The sequence below is a fragment of the Leopardus geoffroyi genome, chromosome E2, assembly GCF_018350155.1.
Source record: "Leopardus geoffroyi isolate Oge1 chromosome E2, O.geoffroyi_Oge1_pat1.0, whole genome shotgun sequence".
Taxonomy (NCBI): Eukaryota; Metazoa; Chordata; class Mammalia; order Carnivora; family Felidae; genus Leopardus; species Leopardus geoffroyi.
The window spans coordinates 4,185,750-4,206,464 of NC_059335.1; the positions used below are offsets into that span (position 1 = coordinate 4,185,750).

The 20,715-nt window shown below is 54.1% G+C and overlaps 1 protein-coding gene across 2 annotated transcripts; it reads right to left on the reverse strand.

Moving 5' to 3' along the window:
• Positions 1 to 1,420: 1,420 nt before the first annotated feature.
• Positions 1,421 to 20,513, reverse strand: PRKCG (protein kinase C gamma). Of its 2 annotated transcripts, XM_045441618.1 has the most exons (18): positions 20,050 to 20,513; positions 19,475 to 19,506; positions 18,428 to 18,510; positions 13,930 to 14,041; positions 13,626 to 13,757; positions 12,479 to 12,635; positions 11,672 to 11,806; positions 11,284 to 11,371; positions 10,954 to 10,983; positions 9,382 to 9,534; positions 8,876 to 9,064; positions 7,756 to 7,847; positions 7,613 to 7,675; positions 7,018 to 7,156; positions 5,677 to 5,757; positions 3,750 to 3,857; positions 2,652 to 2,792; positions 1,421 to 2,421 (listed from the first exon to the last, which is right to left on the reverse strand). In XM_045441618.1, the coding sequence occupies exons 1-18, from the start codon at positions 20,217 to 20,219 to the stop codon at positions 2,233 to 2,235; spliced, it is 2,094 nt and encodes a 697-aa protein (XP_045297574.1). In that variant the 5' UTR covers positions 20,220 to 20,513; the 3' UTR covers positions 1,421 to 2,232. The 2 variants fall into 2 exon arrangements, with proteins under 2 accessions (XP_045297574.1, XP_045297575.1); XM_045441619.1 differs by lacking the exon at positions 9,382 to 9,534.
• Positions 20,514 to 20,715: the final 202 nt, after the last annotated feature.

Sequence of the window (20,715 nt, forward strand, 5' to 3'; positions counted from 1 at the left end):
GAGATTCCGGGGCTCTGGAAGTGGAGAGGCCAGAGAGACAGAGACAGAAAGAGACAGGAAGACGCTCAGAGGCCCTGGGCTGAGAGATGCTGAGACCCAGAGACCTTGAGCTAGGGAAAGAGGCAAAGAGAGAGAGAGAGAGAGAGAGAGACAGGGGGGAGAGAGAGAGAGAGAGACCCTGAGAAGGAGAGAGCGCGGGGGCAATCCTGGGGCTCCCCTGAGGAGGACTGGGGCTCTGGCCAGGCCTGGGGCGGAGCCTGGGGTCTGGGCGGCTGCAGGAGGCGGGAGGGGGCGTCCCGGGCCGGGGTCCCCAGAGCAGCAGGCGGGCGCAGAGCGGAGCCGGGTCCTGCAGCCGCCGCGGAGCCGGGAGCCGGGCCAGCCCACCCCCCACCCCCCCCCCCCGCCGTGATGTCAGCGGGGCCACTCTTAAAGGGGCAGGCCGCCCGCCGAGGGTCGGAGCGGGGCTGGGGGCCGCGGGCAGAGCATGGGGGTACCCCCACGGTGCTGGGGGAGCCAAGGGGGTCCCCAGCATCCAACTGAACCGAGTCCCCGGAACCCAAGAGCCTGCAGAGACGAGGAGACGCCGGGGCTCCCCGAGGGAGCCTGCGAAGCTCTGGGGCTCAGTCCCCTCCAAACACACAGACACAGGCACACCATTCAACCGGCCTGCCCCGGGTCTGGGACTACATTTTCCATCAGCCCCGGCGGAGAGGGGCCGCACTTGGGGGAAGGGGCCGCCGCGGTGTCTGCTGGGAACTGTAGTCCGCTGGGACTTCTTTCCACCGCCCCCCACCCCCACCCCCACCCCCCTTCTCCGCAAGTGGGTCAAGGCAAAGAGGCCCGGAGGGCGCGTCCGCCTGTCTTCGGCCTCCGTGGCTGAGTCTTAAGCTCACGGGTTCTGGGTGTCTGCCTGCTCTGTCGTGGGGTCTCCCAGTGATCAAGTCTCCAGACCCCTCAACGGGAGGCTGGCCTGTCATCTCCCCGCTCAGGACTGCTTCCCCCCACCCCCACCCCCGTCCCCCGCGCCGCGCCAGACTCTGGGTTTCAGTGTGTCTGTGAGCGTATGTGTCGCTCTGGGTGAGTATGTGAATGTTTGTGTCTGTGCTGGGGCGGGGGGCGGGCTCCACCGGGCATCCCCAGTGGTCTGCGTGTCCATTCCTACCTCCTTGTGCATGTGCCCACTTTGGGCCCTCGCGCCCCCCAACCCCCACCCCCGGTCGCTGCTCTTTCCCTCTCCCGCTGTGGGTCTGTTCTGCCCACTTTATGGGTCTCTCTGCTTTCCCTCTCTCTGCCGCCCCACCCCCAGCCTGTATATGAGTGTGAGCGCGCGCGCGCGCGTTTCCGTGTACGTTGTCCCACCTCCACACCCCGCCCCCCTTCCTTCTTCAAGCTTTAGAAGAAAACATCCCAACACCCAGCATCAGCATCCCAAATTTATTCTCCAGCAGCTGTGGCCGGGCGAGAGAGCCAAAGAAGAGGGCAGTGGGCAGGGGGAGGAGGACAGAGCCCCCCCCCCCCAGAGTGGCAGGCACGGGAAGTGGGGGGGAGGGGAAGAGGGAGGGGAGGTGGAGGAGGTTCCGAGCAGGACTGGAGCCATGCACCTGGCAGGCGAGCAGTGACGGGTTCGGGGTAGGGGCGTCTAGAACAAAAGCTGATTGAGAACAGCTGGGGGTAGGGATTCCTTCATCCATCCCAGGAATCCCTAGAGTGTGGACGAGGCGCACGGGAGCGTGGGGGCACAGCCTCCCACTCACTCCAGAATGGGGTGGACGTCGTTGGTGGGGGGAGTGGGGGGCAGGTCAGAGGTGAAGGGTTGTTCTAGAATCCAAGTCTAGAACAGCCCACCCCATGAGACTATTTCCCAGAAAGAAAGGAGAAGAAAAAAAAAAAAAAAAAAAGGAGAGACAGAGATTCTACCAACACGGAGTCTAGAACCCCACGGAGTTGGGACCGTGGTGAAGGTTCTGGTAGCGCAGAGTCCAGAACACCAAGGTGGGTGAGAATCCCGGGCTCAGCACAGCAGAGTCTAGAACACAGTGAGGCTCCAGAGACTGTATGGAGCTTAGAATGCCAGGAACGCTTGGGAGGGGCATCTAGCACCCACGGGGCAGAGGCCAGAATGCTGGGGAGCAAGATCTAAATCGGAAAGGGGGTGGAGGTGGGGGTTGGGGGGGAGGTGTAAGACTGGTGCGGGGAGGGAGCAATGGGGACACCTAGTGGTGGCAGGTGAGATTACATGACTGGCACCGGCGGCGGGCTGACGGGGCTGCGGGCGTCGGGGTGCACGAAATCCGGGTTCACGTAGGTGAAGCCTTGGAAATCGGCCTGGTCGATGCTGGCCAGAACCAGGCGGTCTGGGGGGGTCAACGCTGGCGCCGCCCGCGTAAAGAACTTGTCGAAGTTCTCGCCGCTGCGTCCACACTGTGGGGAGCACGAGGAGGGAAAGATGAAATTCCGTCTGCTCCTTGGTGTCCCTCTGTGTCCCCTGTGACCATGTCCTGTCTCCTCTGGAATCAGCGCATCCTCCGTGGGCTCTGCATCTCCCGTTGGGGCGTCTCCGCAGAGGGAGCCCCACCCCACCTCTACATATGGGAATGGGAGCTCCTGGGTCCCCCATCCCCAGGGACCAGGGTTCCCGCAAGGTGGCTAACCGGACGGGGTCTGAACGGAGGTGCGATCTCCAGTCGTTCCAGCCGCTCCCAGTCCATCCAGCGGAAAAAGCCATGAGCACGGATGGCGGGCTCCCCGTCCGGCCCCGAGCCCAGGCGTTTCGCTGGGTGCTTAGTTAGGAACTGTGGAAAACACAGAGACAGACAGACAGACAGGGTCCCGGACAGGGAGGCACAGGGAACGAGAAAGGCAGAAAAGCAAAAACAGCAGAACAGAGACACAGCATAGAGAGTGTGGGGGGGGGGGGGGGAGAGATAGAGACCCAGGGGGAGTGCAGAGACCCAGAGAAGGTGGGAGATAAAGCAGATGGGGGGGGGGGCAGATAATGCGGAAAGAGAGAAGGGTGGAGATCCATGAGACAAAACCCCAGAGAGGATAAAGACACAATATGAAGGCAGAGACTCAGAGAGGAGGAGAGTTCCAGAGAGAGAAGGACCCAGTGTGTGTGTGTGTGTGTGTGTGTGTGTGTGTGTGTATGGCAGTCGGGGGTAAGTGGGTAAGAGATGCCCAGAGAGAGGGCGACACAGATGCAAGGGGTTGACAGAGAGCCCAAGGGACACAGAGAAATGGTAGTGACACATGAGGCCCCATCAAACGTAGATGGAGGCAGAGATAGGAGACAGAACCCAGAGAGTGAGAGTCAGAGAGAATGGAGACAGGAGCCAGAAACACAAGTGTGCTAATGTTCTTGGAAAAGCTGCCATAGGCTAGGCTCCTTATCCTGCATTAGCTCCATAACCCCAAGAGAGGAGACAGGCTCCCAGAGTGTCGGTGGCTTGCCCAAGATCCCCGGAGGGAAAGTGGCAGGAGTCAGGTTGACCTGATCCACCCCCTTGCAGAGGCAGGCCCTGGCCTTCCAGCACTCCCTGCAGTGAGCTGAGGGGTGGGTGCAGCAGAGAAGGAGACAGAGGCCATCATGGGACAGGAGGTGACAGCACGGCAGTCAGTAATTAATGTTCTAACAAAATCTCTGTATTATACTTTTCTAATGTGCACAGGGACACTGCCTGGGCAACCCTGGATGGTGGCGGCGGGGCGAATGGGTTGTGTGGAGAATCTGGGGGTCAGGGGGTTCTTACCCCCTTGCAGATGGCCACAGCTTCCCGGGAAAGCGACTTGGGGTAAGTGACGGTTTGTTCCATGATAGCCTGAAACAGCTCTTCCTCATCCTCCCCATCGAAAGGGGGCTGAGGAAAGAGAGAGGAGAATGTGTCAGGACTTGACAGACTGCCTTGCCCCACCTTGCAAACCCTCAGCACCCACCGTGAACATGAACACCCCCCTCCAACATCCTGGGGAAAATTTCGACCAAACCACCAAAGCATTCTCTCCCTTCCTCTCAGACTCTTGTTTCCTATCTCAAATGGACCTTGTTTCCTATCTCAGCTCTCTGCACCTCTTTGCTGTTCTGTCTTTCTCTGCTATGCAAAATCAGCAGGGTGTTAATTAGACAATATGTCATTTAAATAGAAGACAGGAAAAAGTGCAGGAAAACTGTAAAAACATTCTCCTGGTTGGATGAGTGGCCTCCAGTCTTCTGGAATTAGGAGACACAAAAGCAAGGCAAGGATTCTTAATGTGGGGTCTAGGAAGTCTGTTTGTGCAACTGAAGGGGCCCATGAGCTTGAATAGGAAAAAAAAGCTTATCTTTATTTTTAAAAATCACTAACTGCAATTTCTCATTCCCTTCAGTTATGAATGGTGGGCAAAAACCACAACAGTAGTACTTATGACTTCATCACCAACAGGAATCACAGATAATTTCTTATCACAGTAGAGTTGCAGATATCTCAAAATATTAGTCATCTCAACTTCAAGATTACTGGTAGACTTGCCTATTTACTTCCCATCGCCATGAGATATCACTATTTAATTCATGAATAGGAAATCACATATACATCCACATCCCTATGTGTAATATTTAGGCAACTGTATACATTTAAATTAAATGTATTTAGTTGGCTGAACTAAGTTAAATCAAAATTTTAAAGTTTTGATAACCATATTTCAATATGATTGATTTCCTTTGTAATCCTATTATTTTATTTCATAGATTTAAACACATTATTCTGGGGTGCCTGGGTGGCTCAGTCAATTGAGCATCCAACTTTGGCTCAGGTCATAATCTCACGGTTCTTGAGTTCAAAGCCCCTGCTTCAGATTTTGTGTCTCCCTTGCTCTCTGCCCCTCCCCCACTCGTGCTCTGTTTCTCTCTCTCAAAAATAAATAAACATTAAAAAAAAATTAAACACGTTGTTCTGAGATGGGGTCCTTGTCACCAAAAAAAAAAAAAAAAAAAAAAAAACACAAAAAACGAAAAACGTTTAAAGAACCCCAGGCCTGGGGTGCCTGGGTGGCTTAGTCGGTTAAGCATCCGACTTTGGCTTAGGTCATAATGTCACAGTTCGTGGGTTCGAGCCCCCTGTTGGGCTCTGTGCTGACAACTCAGAGCCTGGAGCCTGCTTCGGATTCTGTGTCTTTCTCTCTGTTCCTCCTCTGCTTGCACTCTGTCTCTCTCTCCCTCAAAAATAAAGATTAAAAAAAAAAAAAAACGAATTTAAAGAACCCCAGGCCGGGGCGCCTGGGTGGCTCAGTTGGTTAAGTGTCTGACTTCAGCTCAGGTCACGATCTCACGGTCTGTGAGTTCGAGCCCCGCGTCGGGCTCTGGGCTGATGGCTCAGAGCCTGGAGCCTGTTTCCGATTCTGTGTCTCCCTGTCTCTCTGCCCCTTCCCCGTTCATGCTCTGTCTCTCTCTGTCTCAAAAATAAATAAACGTTAAAAAAAAATTAAAAAGAAAAAAAAAAGAACCCCAGGCCTATGGGAAAATAATACTTCAGGACCAAGGACAGCGCTATCCAGGCGTGATGTTCCCAACTGCTTAGCACCCCTCCTTAGATGACAGACACCACTTCCTACCCTGCTCCTTTAAGATAAAGGCCTTGTAACAGGTGGCATCCCCCGCTGTGTTGCCTTTAGGCAGGCCAGCCTGTCCCCAGCTTCCCTTACCTGTCCTGCCAACATCTCATACAACAGAACCCCAAAGGACCACCAATCGACAGACTTTCCATAGGGTTGGTAGGCAATGATCTGGTGAGAGAGGATGGAAGGCAAGGTATCATGGTTTGTGCTTTAAGAAGCCTAAGACCCCCTCTAGCCTCACCCCCAGAGAACCCTACCCACACTAAGTGTTGTCAACACAAACTCTTCCCACTCAGAACACTTCAGTTCCATCTTTTTGGAAAATTCAGAAACAAAATTTTCCTACTTAGAATGTTCCTTTGGTCCCAAATATGAAGATTATCTAAGGACCAAGTCAAAAGTTCCACCCAGCCAAAATATTCTGGTAACTAGACCCTCTCCTTACAATAACAGGTGCATGAGGGCTAAATTTCAGACACCAGAGATTCTTAAATCTGGATGCATTTAAGATTCACCTAGGGGGCTGTTCCCTAGCCCTAAAGAATTCCAGCCTCAATAGACCAGAGTGAGAGTCAGTAATATGTGCGTATATTTCAAAATCTCCACGGGTGATTCTGATTCCCAGCCATGTTTTGAAACCATTGACATTATTTGGGCATTAGCATTGAATCACCCAGAAAGATTAAGGATGACACTTCCTCCTTCCACTGAGAAAACTCAGGACACTCTATCTACTTACATACAGTCAGATCATTAGCTCCACCCCTTTAACAAAAAGTTAGAGTATATTCCACCCACCTGAAATATTCAGGAAATGCTTAGGGCTGGGGGTGGGGGAGGTGGTGGAGAGACACAGGCCCCACCCACTCAAGAGTACACCTTCTTAGAATAGTCCTGTAACAGGTGCTATTGTCTGAGAATTGTTACCAGTAGAGAGGGTTCCACTCTTTTAGAACACTCACCCAACTCTCTGCCCACTTAGCCTGTTTAGACACCCAGCTCTGCCCACTTGGAATGCTGACACACAGGCCTTTCTGCTCTGTTTGCTGTTCGATCACCCATGACTCATGCAAAGACCCCAGGGTCAGGGGGTACTTGGGTGGCTCAGTTGGTTAAGCAGCTGATTTTGGCTCAGGTCATGATCTCATGGTTTGTAAGTTAGAGCCCTGAGTCAGGCTCTATGCTGACAGTTCAGAGCCTGGAGCCTACTTCCGATTCTGTGTCTCCCCTTTCTCTGCCCCTCCTCCACTCGCCCTCTCTCTCTCTTCTCTCTCTCTCTCTCTCTCTCTCTCTCTCTCTCTCTCTCAAAAATAAACATTAAAAAAAAAAGACCCCAGGGTCAGCCCCCCGACATTCTGAATGTTAGACAACTGGCCATACCCACTTGGCGAACTTGTGCAGCACCAAGGACAGCCAAGGGAGGGTTACCTCAGGGGCTATGTAGTCTGGGGTCCCACAGAAGGTGCGGGTGGTGGTCCCAGGGAAGACGTTCTCCTTACACATGCCAAAGTCAGTGATTTTGATGTGTCCTTCAGCATCCAGCATCACGTTGTCTAATTTCAGGTCCCTGGGGGTAGGGGGTTGGATGGATAGGCATTGAAGGAAGGGTAGCGTTCAATGGGCTGGAGTTACAAGGTTTTGATCTTTGTTTTGTTTTTGTTTATTTTAGAGAGAGAGCACGCACATGCGTGAGCAGAGAAGAGAGGCAGAGAGAAAGAAAGAATCCCAAGCAGGCTCCACGATCAACGCAGAGCCCAATTCAGGGCTCAATCCCACAACCCTGGGATCATGACCTGAGTCGAAATCAAGAGTCAGATGTTCAACCGAGTGAGCCACCCAGGCACCCCTTTGTTTTGTTTTTCAAGTAAGCTCTAGGCCCAACGTGGGACTTGAACTCAGGATGCCGAGATCAAGAGTCGCATGCTCTATGCACTGAGCCAGCCAGGAGCCCCTAGAGCTGTATGTTTGATCCCTTTCCCTCTGGGGGCCTGACTGCCTCCACTGAAAGGCCCAGACTGCTCACCGGTAGATGATGCCCTGATTGTGAAGGAAGAAGAGGCCGATGGCGATTTCTGCTGCGTAGAACCTAGAGAAGGAGGTGGGAGTTAGAAGCTCAAAGGCTGGGGTCCCCCTCGCCCCACCCCTCCTCTCTCAGCTGAGACTCACGCTGCATGGGGCTCCTTAAACTTGCCCAATTGCTGGATGTGGTACATCAGGTCGCCCCCGGTGACATACTCCATCACAAAATACAGACGGTCCTGCCGGAGAGGCGGGGTACTGGTGCTTAGAGGGGGTAGGATACATCCATTCCTGCCCACTCGAGACAAACTTGGAAGGCTCCAGATCCACCCAATCAGAACTGGGAGGCCCCATTGATTCTAACCCAGCCAGCTCAGAATCTCAACCTGCCATATCCCCTATTACTCCGAACTGGTCCCGCCCTCTTAGAATTGAAGGCTGAGGCCCACCATTCCCTGGAAATCCTAAGGATACCAAAACCTCTTTCCATAGCTACTCACACACAAAAGCAATCCTGACCACCTGCTAGGAACCAAAGATTTTTTTTTCAGGCCTCACTTGCAATGGATACTAATTTCTTTTTTCTTTCTTTTTTTTTTTTTTAATCCAGGAATCTAACTGTGCCCATCCAGAGGTTTTTTGAAGCAGTCATGCCTTCTCAAACCTCTGACGGTTTCTGGGACGTCTGGGTGACTCAGTCGGTTGTGTGTCTGACTTTGGCTCAGGTCATGATCTCACGGTTTGTGAGTTTGAGCCCTGCATCCGGCTCTGTGCTGACAGCTCAGAGCCTGGAGCTTGCTTTGGATTCTGTGTCTCCCTCTCTCTCTCTGCCCCTCTCCCACTCATGCTCTGTCTCTGTCTCAGAAATAAATAAGCATAAAAAATTAAAAACAAACAAACAAAAACCTCTGAAGGTTCTGACTTGTCCCATTCCTCAATCTTCGGGACGCGCACCATTTCTGATGAGACATTTACTCAGAATCCAAGAATGACGACCACATTACTTAGCACGCAGCTATTGGCACACCACTCACGCACTCCTTTACTCAAAAATCCTTCACTCAAAAAAAAAAAAAAGAAAGAAAGAAAAGAAAAAACCCACCCACTCAAGACCAAGCTGGCTCAGGTCCCGCCTAGTCAGGATCCCACCCATCTGGCCACGCCCAGTCAGAGTGGGCGGGGCGGGGAAGGTTCTTTTTGCCTGTAAACTCAGAATCCCAGAGCAGACAGCTCGACCTGAGCCGGACTCTGCCCCCTCCTTCCTCACCGGGGTCTGGAAGGTGGAGTGCAGCTGGGTGAGAAAGTGGGGCCGGCCTCCCGGGCCTCGGCCCCCCAGGGCCAGCACGCGCTTCTCCACCAGGGTGCAGTCCACATCATCATCCTGGACAATCACGTCTTTCTTCAGGATCTTGATGGCGTAGAGCTCATCAGAGCCCCTGCGCTCAGCCAGCATCACCTAGCGACAGAGGCCCCAAAAGGCCCAGTCCATGATGGGGTCGCTGCCCTCCCCCTTCAGAGACACAAAGAAATGAAATCCCAGGTCCTCCCCCTCTCTCTCAGGGACTGGGCACCCTGGTTTTGCTGACCACTCCCTCAGGGAAAGCATCAGAATCTTTATGCCTGTCCTCTCAGAGGCACTCAGGTGTCCCACTGACCCCCCTCTGGGGGGCTCAGTAGTCTAGTGTCCCTCCCCATGTACCTCCTTCCTAAGGACCAGAAATCTGATCTTTCCCCAGACATCTTCCCCTTCCCCCAGAGCCCCAGGAATCCAACCTTCCCAAAGCTGCCTTTTCCTAGAACCATGAGGAAGCTGAAGTCGGAGATGTGCAGACGTCCAGGGCTTGTCCCAAAGAAACAGCGTTTGGAGTCCGTGGGACTAGGGGATGGGGAGGGGATGGGAGAGGAAGAGGGACCCATCCGCACCCGCTGTGAGAAAGGAGAGAGATCCGAAGGTAGTCAGACCCCAGATGGGGACAAGGAGATGTCTCTAAGAGAGACAGCAGCCAAGAACGAAAGGGATGAGAAGAGAGGGAGAGAAAAGGGAAAACTGTCTCTGCCCCCCCCTCCTTGGCTTTAGAACTTGTGCTGATTTTCCATAACCTGGAGAGTTTATCATTTAACTAACACTCAGACAGATCACTCTATGCTGTTAGATAACCCTGTTATCACCACCATGCGCCATTTTAGAGAAGAGAAAGTTGGCACAGAGACACTAAATAACTTGCCCAAAGTCACACAGCAAATAAGCAGCAGAGCCAGAAATCAAAATCCATTAAAGCCAGAGACTGTGTCTCCCCCCTTTTTGCATCTTCAGCATCACCCAGCACCTGAACACCTTTACCGCTCCTCCCACCTGAGCCTCCACAGAGCCTCCTCCCTCTTCCCCCCTTTGCCTCCACCACCCATTCTCTACAAACAGCATTTGTCTTGTTCCGACCTAAACCATCCTAGGCCACCTTCGATGCTCCCACGGCCCACCGGTTTAAGACAAAATCCTTCCAGTGAAGGACAAGGCACGCTCCTTCCCTCTCTGCCTTAAAGTCCTACTTCTTCCCACTCTCTCCCCCCTTCAGCCCCACTGTCCTCGTGGTGCTACAGACACGCCTCACCTGCTCCCACCACAGGCCTGCTCTTCCTGCTGCCTGGAAGGATTTCTAGCCTTCAGCCTGGAAATATGGTCTCCCTCTCCTTGCACTTCCTCTGGGGCTCCCCTCCCTAGGAAGCTTTCTCTGGCGCTCCCAGGCTGAGTCAGGTGCTTCCAATTCTCCCTAGTGCCCGAGACTACTATCTCTATTACCAAACATCTTCCTTCCAGGAGAATGTCTCCATCTGTCACTTTCTCCTACTTTGAAATCGGAGCTCCCCAGGGAATGGACTGATTCTATGCCCAGAACAGGGTTTGGCTAACAGGGAATAGGTGTTGAGAGAGTGAGAAAATGAATGGAGGAGAGAAAGGCCACTGTGAGAAATAGAAAAACTCAAAGTTCAGTTCAGCAGTCACCTCCTCAGGGATTCACCCTCCCCCAGCACCTTCCCCCCAGGCTGGGTGAGTGTCTCCTCCAGGCTCCTGGGGGGGGAGGGGGTGTAATCTACCTCTAATGCACTACATCATCCTGGAATTTAAGTATCTGTGACTGTGTCTCCACCTTGGGGATTTGGTTAAGGGTCAGATTCACCTCTGGAATGCTAGGTTTACTCAACAAGCACAAGACCACCTCCAAACCTGTGCTCATCCCGCGTGTGTGGGCATGAAAACTGATACCAGGGGAGGGAGAAGACATGGGGAGACAGACGTAGACCACAAGGGATGAAAATGTCTCCATTCCAGGCCTGAGCTCCACGCACCTCGTACAGTTCCAGGGGGTAGTTACAGGCCTGCGGGGAGAGGGGGTGGAGGAGAAAGCCAGAGTCAGAGCCCCGAGAGAGGGAGGAGGATGCCCTAGAGCAGGGGGTGGGGACTCCAACCCCCCAAGCCAAGGGGATGGATAGGAACTCTAATTCCCATCATACCCTGGGGCAGGAGTCCCCTAGAAAAGCAGGGGGAAGGGAGTGCCAGGGTCTTCTGGGAATTGTAGTCCCAGGACCAGTGGGCAACCAGTGGGTGCAGGGAGGGGGCAGCTCTGAACTGTGGGCGGCAGGGCTGGGCTCCCCCTGGGAGAAGTGGGGCCTGAGTACCTCAAACTTCTGGAGGAGGCTGCAGTTGTCAGCATCAGCCACTGGCACATTGTAATATTCGCCCTCCTCCTGGTTCAGTAACTTGTACCTGACATACAGAAGGAGACCAGAGTGGGGCAGGAGTCGGGGCAGAAGGGAGGCACCCGCGGGAGAGGCAGAGGTATCAGAGGGGGGAAAGAGACACAGAGAGAAAGACACGGAGATGGAGAGAGTGGGAGAGACGAGAGAGACATGGAGTGGGGGACACAGGAAGGGAGGAGGAGGGGAGAGGGACGGGGACAAGGGAGGGAGAAGTGCAGGGAGGCAGAATGAGGGTGGCCCGAGGAGACAGACTGTACACAGAGATGGACAGGCCAAGGCACAGCCTCCGCCCCTGCCCTGCCCTCACCAGCCGTCCACCGGCGCCTTGAGCAGCTCCGAGACCCCAAAGGACATGGCGCCCATGAAATCGTTGCGGGAAGTCCGGTCCCAGTCCCACACCTCCACGCTAAGCCTGCGCTCCACGTCTCCCGGCTTCAGGTTGCTGCGGGAAGGGGGCGGTGGAGTGAGGGTCCAGCTCCCCGCTGCCTCTGCTCCCCATCCCTGGTGCTGGTGGAGCAGGCAAGCCCTTCTGGGGCGAGCTGGGGTCTGTTCCTGCTCTCTAAAGTGTCCTGTCGTCTCTGATCCTCCACGAAGGGGGTCTCCCCCAATATCAGGACCTTGAGTACATGTAGACAGCTCTCAGTCTCTCTCCGGTCCTCCCACATTCTTGGCTCCTTCCCATCCCTGTGTCCTGTCTTTTCTCTCCAGATCTCTCTCCTGAGTCTCTGTGCCCCCCTCCTTCCTCTAGGTCTCTGTCCTTCTGTCTTTCTGTTGATTGGCTTCTCTTTCTATTCCTGCCACCCTCCCCTGCTCACACCCACTCCCCATTCTGTCTCTTTGGGTTTGTGCCTTCTTCTGAGCACCCCCCCCCCATCTCTGTTTCACTCTAAAGTAGTGGGCTTTGATGGAGATTAAATGCACAGATATCTGTCTCTCTGCTTCTCCAACTCCAGCCCTCTCCCTCAGCCACTCTCTTCCCTCTCCCACCGCCTTTTTTTGGGATCCCCCTATCCTAACACCTCCCACACTTTGCTCTCTGGGGTCTTGTGGGCCACCAGGATCCTCCGATCATTCTCTGTCAGTCATCACAGCATCCCCTGCACCCGAAGCTCACAACACAAAGGTCTCGTTCCACACAGGGTTTAGTGTGGCTTTCACGGTCCGGGTCTTTTGCTTTGTCAAGTTCCGAGGGTCTGGGATGAGCTTCAGCTTCACGTAGGGGTCAGACAGACCATTGGGGTCCATTGGGATAAGGTTACGGGCCTCGCCAACTGAGAGAGGAAGTGAAGGGGTGTAGGCTGGGTTAGAGATCCAGGAAGAGGCCCCGGAGTTTTCCCCAGTGGCAATCCCAAATCCAAGCGCTCAGCCTTTCTCCTGACCCAGGTATCCAGAAGATGAGGCATAAAGCCCTTTCCTCAGCCAGGGACCCAGAAATCGGACCCAAAGCCCCCTCCTCCCTTAGGACCCCAGAGTGAGGACCCTGGCCACATCACCCATAGTAGTCCCAAGCCTCCCTCGGAACCAGGTTTTCTCTCATCCCCCACTCCCAAGGACCTTGATCTAAAATGGCCATTAAGAGGCCCTGAAAGGGGCGCCTGGGTGGCTCAGTTGGTTGAGCGTCTGACTTCGGCTCAGGTCATGATCTCACAGTCTGTGAGTTTGAGACCCGCATCGGGCTCTGTGCTGATGGCTCAGAGCCTGGAGCCTGCTTCGGATTCTGTGTCTCCCTCTCTCTGTCTCTCCCCCGCTTGCCCTTTCTCTCTCTCTCTCTCTGTGTCTCAAAATTAAACATTTAAAAATTTTTTTAAAAGGGGCACCTGGGTGGCTCAGTCCGTTGGACATCCGACTTTGGGTCAGGTCATGATGTCACAGTTGGTGAATTTGAGCCCCGTGTAGGGCCCTGTGCTGACAGCTCAGAGCCTGGAGCCTGCTTCAGATTCTGTGTCTCCCTCTCTCTCTTCCCCTCCCCCTCCGCTCATGCTCTGTCTCTCTCTCTCAAAAATGAATAAACATTAAAACATTTAAAAAAAAATAAAATTAATTAATTAATTTAAAAAAATGGCCCTGAAAGTCACAAGTCAAGGCTAGAGTCCAGGCTACAGGTTGGAAGGGGCGTGGCTGGGTGGCGCTCAGCCTTTGCAGACGGGGGGTCAGGATTGTGGGCGGGACCTTCCGGTTCGGCTGGGTGGGCCGCTCAGGTGCACCCTTCCCTTCCGGCGGGGGTAGAAGGGGAGGGACCGGACAGAGGGGCGGGGCCTCACCTGTGACGTGGATCTCATCCGCCGTGGGTGCTCGGATCTCTAGCTGCAGGCGCCCTCGGCGCTCCGTGTGGTCCACCCCGCACAGAGAGGGCACGCTGCGCACACAGCGGCGGTGCACGTTCATTTCGCAGCCTGGGGGAGGGGAGGGGGGGACAACACGGGAGGTGGCACTTCTGGCCGCCCCCCAACTCCAGACTCCGTCCCCCGGCCCTACCCGGAACCCAGACACTGTGCTTTGACCCCCCCCCCCCCCCCCCCCCGGAGCGCTAGGTTCGGCCAGGAGCAGCAAGCGTGGACTACTCACAGGAGCATTTCATGCCCTGGTGCACCAGCCCATAAAGAAGGGAGCCACAGTGGTCGCAGAAGGTGGGGCTGCTGTAGCTGTGCAGACGGAACTTGTGCTTGTTCCGGGGGTCCTGGGGGCCGAGGGGAGACATCAGAGGGGGTAAGGAGAGAGAGAGAGAGAGAGAGAGAAGCCCTTTGAACGCTTCCTCCTTCCGCCTTGCTCTCCCAGTCCTGCTCCTCCTCACTCATTCACGCTACAGTATTTATTGAGTGCCTGCTGTGTGCCAGGCACTGTTCTTGGTGCCAGGACCAGCCGTGAACAAAGAAACAAAAACTGCTGTCCACATGGAGTTTACTTTCTCGGGAAGGGAGACAGAAAATAAACACTGTGAATAAATGAAAAAGTATGATGCATGGTAACAGGTGCTCTGGAGAAAAACGAAGCAGGCAAGGGTCAGCCAGGGGTGGGGGCGTTTAAATTTGCATAGAGTGATCAGGGTGGGCTTCGCTAACAAGGTGGGATTTGAACAGAACGTGGAGGTGGTGGCGGCTCCTATCTTCCCATAGTCCCTATGCTCCACCCCCCTCCCCAAAGCTATTTTCGAGCACTTGTGGGCCACAATGAACGCCAGATCCCTCACTGTCAGCCTCTGTCAATGTCTGCCCACTCTTGATCTGCCTTCTCTGAGCCCCTTGTGAAATGGGGAATAGAACCTCTCCGTTATAAGGACCCCTCAGTTAATGAAAGACCAAGTGTCGGGGCGCCTGCCTGGCTGGGTCGGTAGACATGTGACTCTTGATCTCGGGGGTTGTGAGTCTGGGTCCCACATTGGGTGTAGAGATTACTTTAAAAAATAATAAATTTGGGGGCTTCTGGGTGGCTCAGTCAGTGAGGCATCTGACCTTGTCTCAGGTTGTGATCTCACAGTTTGTGCGTTCGAGCACCTCGTCAGGCTCTCTGCTGTTAGCATGGGACCCTTTTGGGATCCTCTGTCTCCCTCTCTCCTCTGCTCCTCCCCCACTCATTGTCCCTCCCTCTTTGATAAATAAAACTTTAAAAATTAAAATAATAATGATTAAAAAAGAAGAAAGATTAAATGTAAACTGCATAGCAGGGCCTGGCATGTTAAATGTGCTAAGTACGGTTATTACTGCTGTGGTTACTATTAGTGATTTTATTGTGGTCCTCACATAGCCCTGGGTTTAAATAAGGGCGAGGCCGTTTACCAGCTGTGTGATTTGGGGCAAGTTAGTGCCCAATTTTGAGCCTCAGTGTCCTCCTCTACCCAGTGGAAATAATCTAAATCTTGAAGCAATGCTAAATGTCCAGAGTGCAATTAAGCATGAATTTAGGACACCAGTAAGACATTCCTTCCCCACCCCTGGCCATGTCTGAGTGTTAAACAAGTTGGTATTTGTCTTTTTCTAGGAATGCATGCAAAAGTTATCATAGGTGATGGGGCACCTCGGTGGCTAGGTCAGTTAAGCATCTGATTTCGGCTCATGGGTTTGAGCCCCATGTCGGACTCTGTGCTGACAGCTCAGAGCCTGGAGCCTGCTTCAGATTCTGTGTCTCCCTCTCTCTCTGCCCCTCCCCTGCTCACCTCTCTCTCTCTCTTAAAAATAAATAAACATAAAAAAAGAAGAGTTATCCGAGGTGAAAATTCAGGATATTCTCGAGCTTTTATTTTACAGGTTTTTTTTTAAGTTTATTTAAGAGAGAGTGTGCAAGCAGGGGAGGGGCAGAGGAGAGGGGGGAGAGAGAATCCCAAGCAGGTACCACACTGTCAGTACAGAGGCTAACGTGGGGCTCGAACTCGCAAACTGTGAGATCATGACCTGAGCCGACATCAGGAGTCAGATGCTTAACTGACTGAGCCACTCAGGTGTCCCCTACTTTGCAGCTTAGTGGGGACTCTAATTTGAATGACACTCAGGTGCGGTGATCTCTTTCAATGCTCCCGGCCTCTAAAGATCTTCAGCTGACCCTAACTCAGCTGCACTAAGTGATGGTCAACATAACAGCCCTCAGCAGGACACCGGACAGGGACACACAGGCTCCACCACTCCACAGGGAGAAGCCCTTATTATTCTCAAGGTGAAATCACTACTAAAAACGAGACAGGACCACAGCTCCAATTAGATAGATTAGCGTCCACATTTTGACTCTGCCCACCATCCAGCTCTGTGGCTCCCCACCCCCCCCCCTCCCCCCGCCACCACCGCTTTGCAGAGACCCAGCCATCCTCCCTATAAGATGGGTCCATGAGGCCTCCCTGAAAGGGGTCTAAAGGAAATCATGCTTGCCAAGCCTTCACCATTTCCTTAGCCCTTGATCCACGTTACTTACAACAAGATCAAAAGCATTGAGAAGAAGAAGAAGAAGGGAAAAAAAGCTGGAGTGATATAGAGGAAGACCCCTCCTCAGTTTTTGCCTCTGTTTCTTCATGGGAAATAGTCATAATTCTACAAGGATGATAACGGATATATTGTCTCTTGTCATATATCAGGTACCGTCCCAAATACTCGACTCATTTAGTCCTCAAAGCAATCCTGTAAGGCAGGCATGATCATCAGCCCCTTCTATAGATGAGGAACTGAAGGGGTGCTCAATATATGTTCTGTGAAATCACATTCTCTATGCAAACTTCAATTTTCTTTGCCTAACCAGCTGGCAAATGTCCCATGGACTTCCGTAGATCTCTCTCTCCCTTTGTCTATCTCCATTTTTCATTCCGTCTCTTTCTCCATCTGCTAATCATAAAACTATCTCCACCCCTCTGTCAAAAGCTGGGCTAGACTCTGAAGTCACTCGGCTTCGTTGAACTATCAAAACAAGCCTGGGTGGCTCAGTCAGTTGAGTACCTGACTTCTGTTCAGGTCATGATCTTGGTCATGATCTCCAGGTTTGTGGGTTTGAGCCCCACGTTGGGCTCTGTGCTGACAGCTCAGAATCTGGAGCCTGTTTTGGATTCTCTCTCTCCCTCTCTCTGTCCCTCCCCCACTCGTTTTCTCTCTCTCTCTCAAAAACAAATGAGCATTAAAAACAAAAAAAAAAAACACTAAAAACCAAAAAACACAAGCTTGGATATGTCTAGATTAATGCTGTCCCACCCAATAGCCACTAACCACAAGTGGCTATTTAAATTTAAATCAATCCGGGGCGCCAGGATGGTTCAGTTGGTTAGGTTAAGGTCTGACTCTTGATTTCGGCTCAGGTTATGGTCTCAGTTCATGGGTTCAGGGCCTCATGTCGGGCTCTGCACTAAGAGTGCAGGCCTGCTTGGGATTCTCTCTCCCCCTCTCTCTCTTCCCCTCCTTTCCTCACATGTGCATGTGTTCTCTCTTTCAAAATAAATAAACAAGAAAAAAATTTAAAAATAAATTTAAATCAATTCAAATTAAATGGAATTTTAGATTTCCATTCCTCAGTCACAGTGACCCCTCTCAAGTGCTCCTCTAGCCAGCTATGCAGGGCTGGTGGCTGCCATATTGGACGACATAGAGAACATTTCCATCGTTGCAGAAAGGTCTATTGGTCAACACTAGACCTTCAGCCCCATTTTATAGAGGGGAAATTGAGGCTCAAAGAGAAGAGCCCCCAAGCCAGACAGAAAGTGAAGGGGCCCATAGGATCCACTGTTCTTGTAAGTGGGTCCAACATCCCCCTGATGTGAAGGGTGAAGGGGAGGGAGGGAGACAGAGGTGTGTGTATCTGTGTGTGTTCATGGGGGACCTGTAATGCACATGTGTGTGCTCATGGGATAGATATAGATATAGATATAGATATAGATATAGATATAGATATAGATATAGATATAGATATAGATATAGATATATGCATATGCACATGTGTGCGTGTGTGTGCATGAGTGATGAGGGATCTGTACCTGCACATGTGTGTGAATGTGCATTGCAGGGTCTCCCTGGGCCTCCCTCTTGGCAACTTCTAAGCGATTCTCCACATCTACCATTTTCTATTCTAGCTTCTCTCTCTGGGTATCTGCAGCCCTGTCTCTCTGAGTTTCTTGTCTCTGTCTGTCTCTCTCAGTCCCTGTGGCTCGCCTTTTCCTTCCGCCTGCGTTGCTGTCTCTGTTCCAATCCTCTGTCTGTCTGTTTCAGTCTCTCTGTCTGGGTCTCTATCATTATCTTTTTCTGCATTTCTGTGATTCTGTCTTATCTGTATCTGCATCAATAGTTGTCTGTCCCTCAACTCTCTGTTTTTTTAAAATCTCTTGACCCCTGGATGACAGCCCACCCTCTCCAATGTTGGTCTTTGGTCCCCTCACACCTGCCTCCTCTCTGTCCCCCACCTATGTCCCCAGCCTGTCTCAGCCCCTCTCATTTCCCCTTTCCAGGCCAAGGGCAGGGAATCTGGGCCAGACTAGCTCCCCCTATCTCTCCAGCCCCCCTCCCCTCCCAGCCTTAAAAATAGCAGGAGAAATTGGGACGGACGCCGAGGGGGTGAGGGCGGGGGTGCGGCCCAAGGAGGAAGAATCAGGTGTCCGGGCACTCACATCCGTCTGGGGGCCCTTCCCAGCGCCTGGACACTCGAAGGTCACAAATTCGTGGCATCGTCGATGAACCACAAAGCTGCAAACTGAAGGTGAGAATCATAGAGACACAGAGACAGAGAGTGAGCCTAATGGACAGAAAATCAGAGACAAGGAGACTCCAACAGAAAGAAAACCTGAGACGGGGGACCCCAAAATAGAGTTCAATAGAGAGCAAATCAAAGGAGAGACCCCAACATGGAATGGGGGAGAAAAACCAGGAGACAGAAATTCAATAGATGGACCCAAAAACAGGCAAGAGAGAATCACAGAGCAGAGAGAACCCAGTGCCTACACACAGCCAAAGGGAGACACAGAGACGTAGAGACGGAGTGAGGACGACAGAGAGACAGGGACACAGAGAAAATAGGATCCCGTCGACAGAGACAAGAAAGCAAGAAGAGAGGCAGGCCAAGGAGGAGGGAGAAACAGAGAGATGTCCTCTGATAGAACGGAGAGAGCAGCAACTTGGGCAGAAGTGAGTCTGGGGGCGCCATTGCAGGCCTCCCCCTCCCTGACTCACTCTGTTCTCAGCAGTGGCAGCTGGTGCTTTAGGACTCGCCCCCCTCTCCCGCCCCCCAGAACTGCCAGCCCCGCCCGGCCCCCACCCGCCCATTGGTGACCCCGCCCGGGCCTGCCCCTGCCTAGGACTGTTGGTGTTGTCATGGCGACAGCAGCTTGAAGGGGGGGGGGGGCTCTGACTTCGCATCTCCAGCCCCCCCTTTCAGCTCCCCTTTTCCAAATCTCTCTGTTCCCATGGCAACAGATTCTCCAAATATCTGTCCCCACCTGGAGCCGGCCGAGGGAGGGGCCCCCCGGCACCACCTCCGCGGTGGCCCCGCCGTCAGAGCTCCCTCCCCACCGCAGGCTGTGTCTTTGCCACACCCCCCGCCCCGGGCTCCCCCGCGCCTCTCTGGGGACCAAAGAACACGTGTGTCAAGCCTCCCGGGCTGTGGGTCCCCAGCCCCCACCCTCCTGAGGGTCCCAGGAGTCCGGATCCCCAGCTCTTACCTTGACATTGCAGGCCCTGTTTCCCAATGCCCCTGCAAGATCAAGGATCAGAGGTCAGTGCAGATAAGGGTACCTGGGCCTCCCACCTCTGCCGGACAAACTGCGTCTGACTCTCCCTCCTGTAGCAAGACCCGGGAGTCGAGCCCCAGCTGCCTCGTTTACTAGAACCCAGAAATTCTGACCCCCAGCCTTTCTTCTCTCAGACCCAGGAACCCAGGCCTCCAGCTCCTCCTCCCTCAGAACCAGGAATCCGGGGCCCCAGCCCCTCCTCAGTCAGACCCTGGGGTCCGAGTACTCAGCCCCTCCTCCCTCAGACCCAGGGGTCGGGGTCCCCAGCCTCTCCTCCCTCAGACCCAGGGGTCCGGGGCCCCAGCCCCTCCTCCCTCAGACCCAGGGGTCCGGGGCCCCAGCCCCTCCTCCCTCAGACCCAGGGGTCCGGGGCCCCAGCTCCCTCCTCCCCTAGGACCAGGAGCCAGCGTTGCAGCCCTCTCCTTCCCGAGCACTCCGGGTCTGGGGTGACAGGAGTCTCTATCCCTCGTTGCCTCCTCCCTCAGGCCCCCAGCCCCTTCCCTCACCAGATGAAGTCGGTGCAGTGGCTGCAGAAGGTTGGCTGCTTGAAGAAGCGGGCGGTGAACTTGTGGCTCTTGACTTCGTGGACCACCTTCTGCCTCAGAGCCCCCTTTCTGCAAAACAGGGGCCGGGGTCCCCCCTCTGAATCGCCTCCGCCGGGGCCCAGGCCTGCCATGGCCCCAGGAACGTAGCGGGGACCAGGATCCCGCCTTGCAGGGGCAAACAGGTAGAAGGGCGAGGAGCCGGAGACTCGGGAGAGCACTGAACCACGGGGAGACTGCGAGGAGGCAAGGAGAGGGGCGAGGCACCTCCAGGCGCGGAGCGCAGGGCAGGGAGCGGCACCCCGGGGCGCGCCCGCTCCGCCAGGGGGAGCGGGCTGGCAGGGCGGAGAGCCGAGGGCAGGGGCGCCGAGGAGCCCGAGGCAAGGGCGGCGGCGGCGGCGGGAGCTCCAAGCTCAAGCACCTGCTGAAATGTGGGAGCCCCGGCTGGGGGGAGGCGTTGCCATGACGACCGAGGGGCGGGGTTTCAGCTTAAAGGCATCCCTCCGCGCCCCCCCCCCCCCCCCCACTCCCGGAGGCTCGAGACAAATGCCCTCCCCGCTCCCAACACACGTGCGCACACCCGCTCCGGGGGCTGGCTGGAGGGAGGGGGCATCCTCTGAGAGGCGCCCT

Coding starts and splice junctions, on each gene's coding strand:
- PRKCG (XM_045441618.1), bottom strand. CDS start 20,219: ATGGCAGGCCTGGGCCCCGGCGGAGGCGATTCAGAGGGGGGACCCCGG. Junction 9,535..10,953: donor ACCCCCTGGAACTGTACGAG/GTGCGTGGAGCT, acceptor CCTTTCTCACAG/CGGGTGCGGATGGGTCCCTC. Junction 2,793..3,749: donor CTGTGGCCATCTGCAAGGGG/GTAAGAACCCCC, acceptor TGTTTTCCACAG/TTCCTAACTAAGCACCCAGC.